The sequence below is a fragment of the Pagrus pagrus genome (genome assembly GCF_965226575.1).
Source record: "Pagrus pagrus genome assembly, chromosome: 7".
Taxonomy (NCBI): Eukaryota; Metazoa; Chordata; class Actinopteri; order Spariformes; family Sparidae; genus Pagrus; species Pagrus pagrus.
The window spans coordinates 2627179-2639320 of NC_140191.1; the positions used below are offsets into that span (position 1 = coordinate 2627179).

Genomic DNA, 12142 nt, shown 5'->3' on the forward strand with positions numbered 1-12142 from the left:
TCTTTACTTATTGGTCTAAGTAGCAAAATCACTGATTTTTCATCTCCCAGCTGAAACTAAGTGGGCTATTACATAAACATCAATATTGCTGTTGTTGTCGTTTCTTCACACTCTGAATGTTTGAAACTAAAATTCTGGCCGTATCTCACAGAATGGCCCTTTAAGAGTGTTGATACACCTGAATCCACATCGATATCGTATGACATGTGACCCCAGACTTAACTTCTAATAATTGCCTCCACTACTGGTGACGGGGGAAATGAAGCTTTGTCAACTGTTAAACACACTTAAAATCACAATTGAGCTGCTGCTACTTGTTAAAGCTGCTGTACCTCCAGTGTACTGCTGTCTCACTGGAGGCTGATTCCAATTATCAGGAAATCTGTGTGTGTGTGTGTGTGTGTGTGTGTGTGTGTGTGTGTGTGTGTGTGTGTGAGAGTGTGAGAGGGGGAAGACAGAGAGAGACCACAGAGTTTATTTGAGTAGAGGACCACTGTACAGGATCAGGTTCTTACCACAGCTGCAGTGATGTCAGCCGTGTGTGTGTGTGTGTGTGTGTGTGTGTAGCGTTTGCGTGTATATATGTGTACCAATGATGTGTGTGTGTGTGTGTGTGTGTGTGTGCGCGCGCGCGCGCGCGTGTGTGTGTCTTGACATTGCATGCAATACATACATACATACACATTCTTTGTGTGCGTGTGTCTTTTTTATCATTTCCTCTGTGATGCTCAGTCACAGCACGGCCCGCTCTTCAACAAATCATGTTCATGTGCAGCTGTATTACTGTATTAGTGATTTGCATTAAATGGCCCCACTGAGAGCCAGAAAGTGCAGGTGTGGATTTCTGGATGACTGATAAAAGGATAAATGTTATCGTTCGACGCAAGACGGCCGCAGCTCTCGTCTGTGTCTTAAAGTATGTCAGTAATCTGTCGTTTCTATTACGTAACAGTGACTGAGATCTTTTTCCTAAACCAGGCCTCAACAACTCTGTAGTGCTGAACAGTTTAATGATTAAATTTACACGTCAAGTCAGTTTTATTTTTATAGCACCAAATCACAACAAAAGTTATCTCATGGCTCTTTACATACAGTATAGAGCAGGTCGAGACTGTACTCTTTAATTTACAGAGACCCAATTTTCCACCATGAGCAAACACTTGGCGACAGCGGCGAGGAAAAACTTTTGTTGCCATTTTCAATGCTCTGATTCATTGATAACCCACACTTAACTATCATACTATAGTCTTAATAGCCGTGGCATTTAATGTTTACTAAACACTTGATGCACTAAGTTGTTGAACACACTTGCAGAAACTTTTTAGTTAGCTTAATGTTTTAAATGGGATCAGACGACTCTCACCCCCGGTGTTTCCAAGTGGTATTATTGTCGACGCCAGTGTCGTAAAGACAACTGAATCGTTTTTAGAGTAGGAACTGACCAACAACACAGGACCAAACGTGAGTGCATTTATCAGTTTAGTCTAAAATGACGATGTGAAAGCAGACGGAGATGGTGCCAGGCTGCCATCCTGACTGGATAAGCCTTCAATTTCCTGTGAGATTTCATGCCAGCTGGCAGACAGAATATCAACGTTTATAAGTTTATATGGGACTAATCTAAAGATTGTGTCATTATTTTATAGCCATTATACTGTGCAATTAATATTGACTTCACAATAGCGTTGTCATGATGCTGTAATGTCTGACTTTGACACAGTACCTTGAAAAATATCAATATTTGATTCTATGTTTGATACCATGGGAAGAAATACATGAATTCAGAGTTCATATAATTTAAGATACAGCATAAAATTAGTAATGAAACGGTTTCAAATATTCAGAATCTATACGTACCGATGCTAAACTTGTAGTGTTATCATTGCTCACTGGTACTTGCCAACAGGCTTTATTTAGACTAGATTTAGTCGACGTTATATAAAGATACAAAACATTTTATTGTATGTCTAATGTAACTGTGATTTTATACATGTGGGTACCATTATTAAGAAGCATGTGGACTGATACGCTTTCTTAAAGTACCCGTTTTGTTGAAGCCTCCGTGGAACAAGTCGTGCGGTAAACTTCTCCTTCATAGGCTGTAGTATTCATTCCTTCATCGTGCTCATTAATCTTGAAACCAGCAATGTTCTACACAGCACTCCTGCTGTTATTCATATCCACCAACACTGGCCCCAAAACCCTCCGCTGTAGTTTTTTTTATTTTTCTGGCTGATACACTGAATAAAAACCTCAAATTGTGGCAGTTTATGTTTCCCCAAAATTGTATTTGGCTGATGCAAAATAGATGCATACGAGCATAATTTGCAATTGAGACTAGGATAAACAAAGTACACTGCTGTACGAGCGTGTGTGTGTGTGTGTGTGTGTGTGTGTGTGTGTGTGTGTGTGTGTGTGTGTGTATATACTACAGCAGGGCCTCTAAGCCCACTATAGATTACAGGACATCCTATTCTGTATCAGAGCACACAAACTTAGATGGACTAAAACAAACACTGGCTGACGACTAGGAACACTACTGCGGGAATACGTGTGTGTGTGTGTGTGTGTGTGTGTGTGTGTGTGTGTTTATCTGTGGTAAAACATGTGAGTCAACATGTTTTGCGAATGCATGTGTGTATGTGAAACAGATGACATTTCTGTGTAAACTGCACAGAGTTTAAAAGGATAAAAATGGATATTTTCTTATTCCATACAGTAAGGAAGTGTGTGTGTGTGTGTGTGTGTGTGTGTGTGTGTGTGTGTACAACTATGTGTGTGTGTGTACAGACTCTTGCCAAGTATCATGTTGCAGGAACATAAACAGTAGGCAGCGGTCTCTTCCTGTATATACAGTAATGTGTGTGTGCTGGAATGCGGATGGTGTAGGTTCGATTATGTGTGTGTTTCTATGTAAGAGAATATTGAAATGCATGTCCCAAAATACAGCAAATGTATAAATATAGTATAAGTGTATGTCTACAGTATATGTTTGTCTTGTGTGTGTGTGTGTGTGTGTGTGTGTGTTTGTGTGTTTCTACTCGCTCTATTCTATCCAGCACTACAAACCTACAAACACTTACCTTTGGGATTAAGCTCTGCAGAGAAGAAGAGGAGGAGAGTTCAAGGTTAAAAAAAGAGAATTCAGACAGATCAAAGACCAGAACAGAGAAAGAAAGAGGTATCACTCCTATATACTTTAATTCACTGCAGACCAGTAACAAAGCAGCACTGGATGAACTGGACTCGAAGAGGAGGGGATTCCCTTAGAAAACCTCCGTCTCCCTGCGTATGGATACACACAAACTTTAAAAACACTCTGCGCTTTGTTCGCCTTCCCACACACTCGGAAAGTACCGCAGGAGGAGAGAGCAGCCTCCCGACTGATCTGAAACGATTCCCGAATATGATAAGATGTCCAAATCCAAATAAAAAAAGCTGCTCGTCAAGGGGTTAGTGTGAAACGTTGTCTGACAGAAACTAGAGAAAATAAGTATTCTCATAATAGTTTAGGCACAATTGGATCAAACAAAGGACAAAATGATAAACTTGTATTGAACTCCAACATGGTGAGAACATTCTGACACAAGAAATGGATTAAAACTGTGTGTATTAACGATACTGTACTTCATGTGGAAGGCAACAAATAAAATCTGATTTTGTCTCCTATCTGCAGGACTGTTAGCAGCCTGCCAAACAAAGCAGCAACGCTTAGAAACAGCAGACAAGTAAAACTGAATTATAAAAATAAGACTTGTGTTGTGAAACTGATTTTTTTCATTCAGGAAGAGAGAGCATCTCTTATCCCGGCTCCTCGCTGCCAGATTCACCCAGCTGCTCGGGGATTCAAACAGTCAGCCTCCTGCTTCTCTAACCTTTAGGCCGCAGCCATAGAAGTCTGGCAGATTAAGCTCTGATTTGATTGGTCGAAGAGGATTTCCTGCGAAGGTGAATGAGAAGCAGATGGCAGGTTGCAGGCCAATGAAAAGGCACCGAGGTGCTGAGTCAGAAAGTTCACATGTTATTAAACCCGATGAGAGTCACACTTCCTTACTGCCGTCGCTCTTTCCTGCAATAACTCTCGATCTCTGTCCGTCATAATTCTGTCTTGTTTTTAATTAGCATTTCCTGTCAAGTATATCACATTAACACCACTAAAAACCTAATAATATTTGTTGGATATTAAATTTGTATGACCAAAAATGAGCATTACTAACTGCCTCCTAAATTAATGAACTTTTGAGGCCAAATCGGTGAATTATCATGTTCCCTACTTTAAATAGGTTTCTAGGTATTCTGTATTTTTCTTGAAGATATAATAATCTTTATGTGGGATAACATTCAAGACATTTTTAAACTGAACTGACACATTGGGACTTTTACCTCTGATCCAGCCAACAAATTCTCTAGATAGGTTCATATTTAGCAATATTATCTAACCCTAAAACAAACATTAACTTCTGTCATTACTTTGTCTCAACCTCTTCGAGCCACCCTGTACCGCCAAAGAAAAGAAAGAAAAAGCAGAACTTCAGGGGAGAAAATTATATTGAAAAAAAAAAAGAAAAGAAGGCTGGAACAACACAAAAAGGAAGGGAAGGAAAGAAAAGAAAAAAAAGTAACTAAAAAGCATCAATGCTGAGTGAAAGCTCCAGTTAAACGTAAAGGACATGTCAAATGGAGCAAGAAGGCACTCACAGCACTCACAGTCCAACACGCACTCACGCTCACGGTAGCCGCTGCTGGCCGGCTGCCAGCCAGTGTTCAATCAGTCTTTCCTGTTTTAAAATCTCCTGCAACGGCTGAGAAATTAGACTGACTGAAATGAGTGAAATTCTGGATCCATTAGCCGGTGCGATAGAAAAAAAAAAAATTCACTTGAATGTTTCATGACTGGAAGCCTTTATTACATCAGTAGTAACCGAGAAGTTTGACAAGGCGTTCTTATGTATGATTGACTACAGAAACACCAAAGTGCTGTAGCTAATCTTTAAGATTCTTAGAAATAAAATATCTCAGCTTTTCCTCAAACTTTTTTTACAAGTCTGTGTTTTTTTATTTACAATCTTAACAGAGAAAGTACTGTCAGTTATATTTTCCTCATTCAGTTGAAAACTTAAACCATTTTTGCACTGAAATTAGAGCATACCTGTTAAAAATAGGCAAGTGACTCCTCGCCATTTGCAGTGGAGGAATTAGCTTTTTCTGTCACGTTCGACGTCATAAACGTGCCGGAAAACAGCAAACAGCAGAAAGCAGCATGAGGCCAGTGACAATGATAGGATGCTTACTTTTTAAATTCTTTTGCTTCAGTCTCTCTTTCAAACTCAACACTGACCAAATGTGTGATTGATTGAATTTGTGGCTGAGAAAAGTCGTAGAAGTGACCGGCTGAGGCGACGAGCCTTCATTACCCTCATCGCCTTAGCCTGAAAAGGTTTGAAAAATGGCATCGGGTGTCATATTTCCATTACTGTCAGCTGGAAATGGAGCTGATAAATTTCTGGGACTACTGCCGATTGCAACCTTTCCCACTAAAGACAAAAGCCAGATGTTAGTGGGCATTCTGTCCAGTGTGAAAGGGGTTTTATAATTCCTTTTTTTAAGTCCCTGCATTTGCTTCCTTTTTGGCGGTGGACTCTCAAAGAGATGTGCCAGGTTGAGTACCTGCGTCACTGTACTGAAGTGTCCATGAGCCAGGTTCTGCATAATACTATGCATTTTATTGCTAATCCTCTGATCTGCCTGTGGTATCATCCAATCTCCTCAACCCCAGCAAAGAACGTCTTTTAAATTATCATGATTGATCGGTACCAACAGACCATTTGTCCAAACAAGAGTAAAAACTGTAGTTCCATTCTTACAAAGTATTTCTGCATCTGACAATGATAGCTGGATACAGATGTTCATTTTTAGACAAACGCACAGACAATCCACATCCATGACTTCAGACACAAACTAAAAAAAATCAAAAGATGAGGACAACTTATACCAAAGTCCACGACACAAAATGCATCACGGTCAAACCAGAGGACTTAACGGGAATCTACTATCAACTTGCCAAAGGACTTTGCAAGTAATTTAAATTGTGGGAAAGTAAATAAATCAAATGTCTGCACTTTAACGCTGCACAAGCCTCAAAAGTTATTATTTTACAACAGAAAAACACGTTATCAAACGCACATTTGCTGTCAGATACATAACCATACAAATACTACGTTCCAGATTTTGTTCATTCAGTACAAATAAATAACAGTTCATTGGGGAAAAAAAGCTAAAATGAGATCTGACTGAAAAATTCATCATCAAAAAGCAAATCACTTGTTCCTTGGCCAGTGGCCTAACTTTCCACTAAAATCTGTTCCTGAGTCTTTGTTTCAAGCGAACAGGCCTGAGAACACGTTCTTCTTGGCAGAGAAAACGCCAACAACATCAGCTGGCCTTCACACAGTCGGTTTCTTTGCAAATGGATTTCAGGCCTGATAGTTAAACAAGGAAGGATCTAAGAAAACACTGCAGCCTCTTGGAGACATCAACATATGGAGATGCTGGTCACTCTGGCAGGCTCATTAAAACAGGAGAAAACAAGAAAGACAGCCAACTAGCTGCCTAGGTTTCCACACGAACTGGCTTAGCAACCAGTGAATCATGGCTGGCCGTGTTTTATGGAAATTATCCGCACTGTCGCAACTTATCTTTGACTGCTGGGATGAAAATGCCCATTGTGTATGAGCTAACAATGCACTGTAAATGTCAACTTGACCACTTGATCTCTCTGAAGTGTGTTTGTGGAAAAGCCCATTGAAAGGGTGTGAAGAAAATCACAGAGGGGCACTAATGAAATTCTTTCTAGATTGTAACGACTACAGCCACCGTCGAGCCTCCTTTGAAGGGCTTAAGGAGTCAACAGTCTTCTTAAATGTCAGAGCCTTTGTAGGGCTTAAAGACGGTGCACGGTAGCCACTGGGTGGGATGGCGTTATGTTGGGCAGGTGGTTTTAAGGTGTAATCATCACCCCTGGGTGGGTGCGGAGAAAGAAAGAAAAGAGATAGAGACAAAGTGAAGCATTCTTCTCATACCGGGAGAGCATTTAGAGGATGAGAGGAGACGAGGCATTAATGGAGATTAGCGCTGCAGGAAAACACAAACCACAGAGTTACAACCACACACACTCATCTGCACACACGCTCTTAAGATGACCACTTTGCTGCTTACCACCAGAGGTTACAGCTGACAGGACTCCACATGATGGTTGCATCACTGCAGAGTGTATTAGCGGGAAAACAGAAATGAATGAGAAGCTAATTTTAATTTTTTAAATTGCGGGGGGGCGAATTCTGTCCATTTAGAGGACATTTACACAAGCGCAGGTCAGGAACATTGTGATGACTAACTGTGTGTTATAATTCACTGTCGTATAAAACGTTTTATTTTCCGTGCCTTCGTTTTGGATTTGAGTAGGTGATCGCTCAGAAGATGCTCTGTCGTGCTTCGGATTCACTTTTAGGATCCATCATGGTCTTGGACATGAGATTTACAAGAGTCTGTTCATTATCAATTAGAAGCTCTGTTTTCTGTTCTTCGTTCTGTACTTTTTCTCTTTCAAGAGCACGCCCATGTCAAATTATTTTTGTCTGACTCACTTTTTTTCTCCAACTGTTGTTTTCCCTGTGTTTGTCTCAAATAATCTGAAATTGGTTATGTCGTTGGCTTCGAGAGTGAAAAATAGCGTTAATGTTACCGCATTTGACTTTTGATCTATATGAGATTAATGTGAAAGTGCTATGTAGTAATTCAGCCTTAATCAAAATTTGTTTTCAAGCTTAATTTGCTGGCGCATCAACAACAGTCAACAAAGCTGCAACTCCTCGCACATAATAAAACAGAGAAGTTTGACCTGCTGCTGGATCAGACAATAAAAGCAGAGCCTGGTCAGCGTTGACTTTCAGTGATTTGGTGACTATTTTGATGATTATATGACTTTATGTTGCAGACATATGCATTTTTTTTTTTTTAGAAAAAGCTGTATAAAACATGTTAAAGTAACATCCTTTAAATGCAATGCAGTTCTTTTGCATTAGTTTTCAAATGAGGTCTCACCACAGTAATTGGCAGCTTGTTTTATGTCCACATACTTTAGTCGAGAGGTTCATATTTTCCTGTACTTCTCCAGGTGTAGTATACACTTCACTCCCAACTATATGTGAGCACATAATTTGTGTACTTGTACATACTGTGTGTCTGGGTTTGGCTGCATTGTTTTAACAAAGAAAAATCGTAATTGCTCGAGCATAAAAATATATTTTAGGAAGGTCATTTCCTGCCTCAATGCTTAAAGCCAGTTCGGTGTGGAGGAACTTTAGAAGAACGGCAACTGCAAGCAACATATGGCCTCACCTTCCCTCCTTTCTCTCCACCTTTCGTATCTTTCCTCTAATAATTCACCTCCTTCCTCTCATCCAACTCCGAGCCTACCTCAGCTGTGTTCTCTCTTTTTTCCGTCCTTGCGTGCCTGTTCTTCCTCCAACTTCCATTTCTACCTTCAGTCCAACACAGGATCAGCCCCCCTACATACTCTACCCCAGCTGCTTGGCTTGCAAGGCCCATTGACATGCTCCTTATTTTCAGCTATTTTTAGCACCACAATAAAGCTCAACAAAAAAGAAACACTTCCCAATATTTCCAGACATTTCACATTAAGTGTGCTTCTGGGGAGGGGAAACCGTTCCACCAACAGAGGCCTGCCAAAGCAAATGTAATCCAAAGGAAACAATAGCATGAAAACAAGGATTTTTTTCATGAGCTGCTCTTTTGAGCAAATGCTAAAATCTGTATTTTTTCATTTTTTTTAAAAAAAAGACGTCTGTGACATTTGAAATAAAGAGTGGTTTTGTTGGTTTGCAGGGGAAAGTAATATCTTCCAGAAATTTTGCAGGGCCTGGAAACAGATGCCTGGAGTGAGCAGGGGGATGAACTGGGCTCGTCTGGAAAGAGCCCAGATGTCCTTACGTCAAGTGAGCGCTCTGTTAGCAGCTGGTATTCAGCAAAGTTGCAGAAAAACTGGATGAGATGTTACACTTCAGACTGCAACTTCATTTATAATGAAACTTGCATCAATGCTAATTCTGTGACAGGGTCTTGGGTTTAACTGAAAGACTTGATTTGAATTGTAGGTCTTTGCCCAGCTATAAACACTGTATCTGTCTGGAAAAGAGCATCAGTCAAGAAATAATAAAAGGTGACAAGTTTGATTGAATTATTCTGTCTTAAACAGAAACTAATTGCTACCTCTACCAATGTTTCTGGAAAATCCAGCTGTCAAAATGTTTTATTCTGTTAAAATAAAAGTTTTGATTGGAATTAAACCCGCAGACATGGAAACCGGCATGAAACTCGTGTGTGTGCGTGTGTTTACCTGTCGGCGAGCTGTAGGACACGGTGATGTCTCCGGTCAGGTCAGCGGGGGGGTAGCGGCCGTTGAGGAAAGCTGAAAACGCCACAACAGTGGACGAACCAATACCTGAAGTGAAAGGACAGAAACATGTCGACTTTAAGATGGAAATAAAAACGTCATAGTCAAGCATCTGTTCCACGAGCTTCTCACACTACGTGAAATCTCTGAAAGTTTCTTTCAGCAGTCTGAAAAGTAAAAGATATCACTAAAATCAATAATTATTTTAACTACAGCAATCACTAAGAGAATTGGAAGTCCTTTGAATGTAGCCTTTCTTGTTCAAGCCGACCTATAAAATTTCACAACATGACGCAGGGTATCATAATGGCCAACTACGTGCTTTTTCTACACATATTTTCCAGACATGTGACAAAGGTCCCTGGCTGGAGGTAAATCAGAGACGTTTCTGTTCGTCGATGGCAAAGAGTATTGCAAATAGTGAACTACTGTAAGCTGGCATCGAATGCCTGCTCTTTTTTTCTACTTTGAATAATGATTTTGCATTTCTGTGTTTCATTCTGGCAGATAAAGATAATGGCTGGATTTTGGCGAGGCGATGTATGGCTGCTTGTCGTTAGACTTTGCCTTCAATTCTTGAATGAAAGAGGAATTTTGTAGAGAAACATGTTAATTTTCCTCAAGGCAAGGGAGAAAACAGTCTTGATATTAGTACTGTGACTGAGTGAATGCATTAAGAAACACAAAATTACTGAAAAGGTTGAAACAAGACCCAGCTTTAATCAAGATGACATTTTAACTACTGCATTCTAGGTGAGAAATGATGCTAAAGGCTGCTGGAAAAACAGAAATATGAAATAAAAAAGGACATTCCTGTCCAGACAAATGGTGTGAACCAGCTGCAAAACTGTAGAGCAAGGTCCGGTTCCAAGGTTGGATATTTTAAGGGGCACTCAACCAACACCAACGTTTTCTTGATCTCTAAAAAGTGATGTCATCAGGGTTATATCGGCTTGGTCTTAAAATTTAAAACTCTTCCACCAGATCCTGCATTACAAACTGAAGGTGTTAAGTCTGAAATGCATATAGGAGGCAGGAAGGGTCTAATGAAATTGAGTTGCATTATGAGAAGTGTAGGATCCACTGTTCAGAAGCTTGAGCTGTTGACCTCTTAGATTTAGACCATTTCAATATGTCTTTTGTGAGTCCTCCATCTTTATGGAACGGCAACACTAAATCACACGAGTGCTCCTTCGAGCAATCTGCGTGATATTAATGTAATTTTTTGAGTGAGGTTTATCGTACGTCTAGATCCAGATGTACCAGGTTTAGTCTGGTTCGGGAAAGATGTTAAATAATTGGATAAGGAAACAAGGCAGCCAGCGAAGCACACAAACTTAACGAGTCAGCATTTTTGAGGTGTGGACAGGACAGGATACAGCCAACCCAATGCTAACCAGACCCCTTACTGTACACACACACACACACACACACACACACACAGAGGTATGCTTACGTTAAATATCTGCAGGCAAGGTGAGGACAGAGGATTAACAACACTAACCAGAACTCAAAGCGCGTGCACACACAAACACACACACACGGCACGTTAATTATACTGTACGTAGCTTGAGGGGGGGGTGATGACTTGTAGCTTCCCTTCAAATACCCCAAAACCAACAGAGAGAGAGAGACAGAGCAAACAAGCTGTAGAGGAGAAGCAGGGATCAAATACAGACGGAGAGGAAAGGATATATTACAGCTAATGGCTTCATGCAGTCACACGCACACACACACACGCACGCACACACACAGGGTGGTGTAATGGGCCATGATGTTCCTGAGCTCGGCCTGTCACAGGTGACTGCACCCCAAGTATGTGTGTGTGTGCGTGTGTGTGTCCGAAGGAAACAGTGTGTGTGAGATGACTGAAAGTGAGGTGAGTGTGTGTCTTTGAAAATATTTGTTTCTGACTGTGTACAACATTGTGTCTAAATGTATTTATTAAAACAGCAGAGGACCTCAGTGACCTTCATCACACACACACACACACACACACACACACACACTCAGAGAGCCTCTCGAGTTGAGGATAGACGGTGCAGGAGGAGGCGAGATGGATGAGAGGACATGAAAGGAGAGACGACGACACCTCCCCTCCCACAGACAGAAGACAAGATAAACGATAAAAAGCAGACAGAGACTTTCTCCACACTCTGTCAGACGCCCTGACAGCGTGACCTCCTCTCTCCCTTCTTTTCTTCCTTCCTTCCTTCTCCGCCCTCCTCTCTCGTAGCCATCCCTTCATCATGTTCCTTCTCCCTAAACCTCCTCGTAAGCATCTCTTCTTTATTTTTTCTTCTATTATATCAGTAAAGCTCAACAGTTTGAAGGCCAGGAGTGGGATCAATGCTGAGAGTTCAGAAAATGTATCTGCCAACATTCATTTTCTGATCTATACATTTTTGATTATGATCACATAAAGGAATAGTTCAACATTTTGGGACGGTGTACATGAGGTTATCAACAGCACTTTCATATGTGTAAATATGAGGCTGGAGTAGAGATTTGACAAGCCTAGCTAAGCATTAAGACGCAGGAGGAAAAAGCTGTTCTAGCTCTGTCCAGAGGGTAAAAAATATGCCTACCAGCACCTTTAAAGCATTTTATGATGACTTATGGGTTTCAACTGTTACTCTCCAGGTGTCAGTTAGTCACTGCTCCCACAAA

The 12142-nt window shown here is 40.7% G+C and overlaps 1 protein-coding gene across 4 annotated transcripts in view; it reads right to left on the reverse strand.

Moving 5' to 3' along the window:
- bbs9 (Bardet-Biedl syndrome 9) overlaps positions 1–12142 on the reverse strand; it is a 163444-nt gene that overhangs the window by 110566 nt on the left and 40736 nt on the right. For all 4 annotated transcript variants that reach the window (XM_084358631.1, XM_084358632.1, XM_084358633.1 and 1 more), the window contains exon 14: positions 9416–9520. In XM_084358631.1, coding sequence (XP_084214757.1) covers positions 9416–9520 — 105 coding nt within the window. The remainder of the gene's footprint in view (positions 1–9415; positions 9521–12142) is intronic.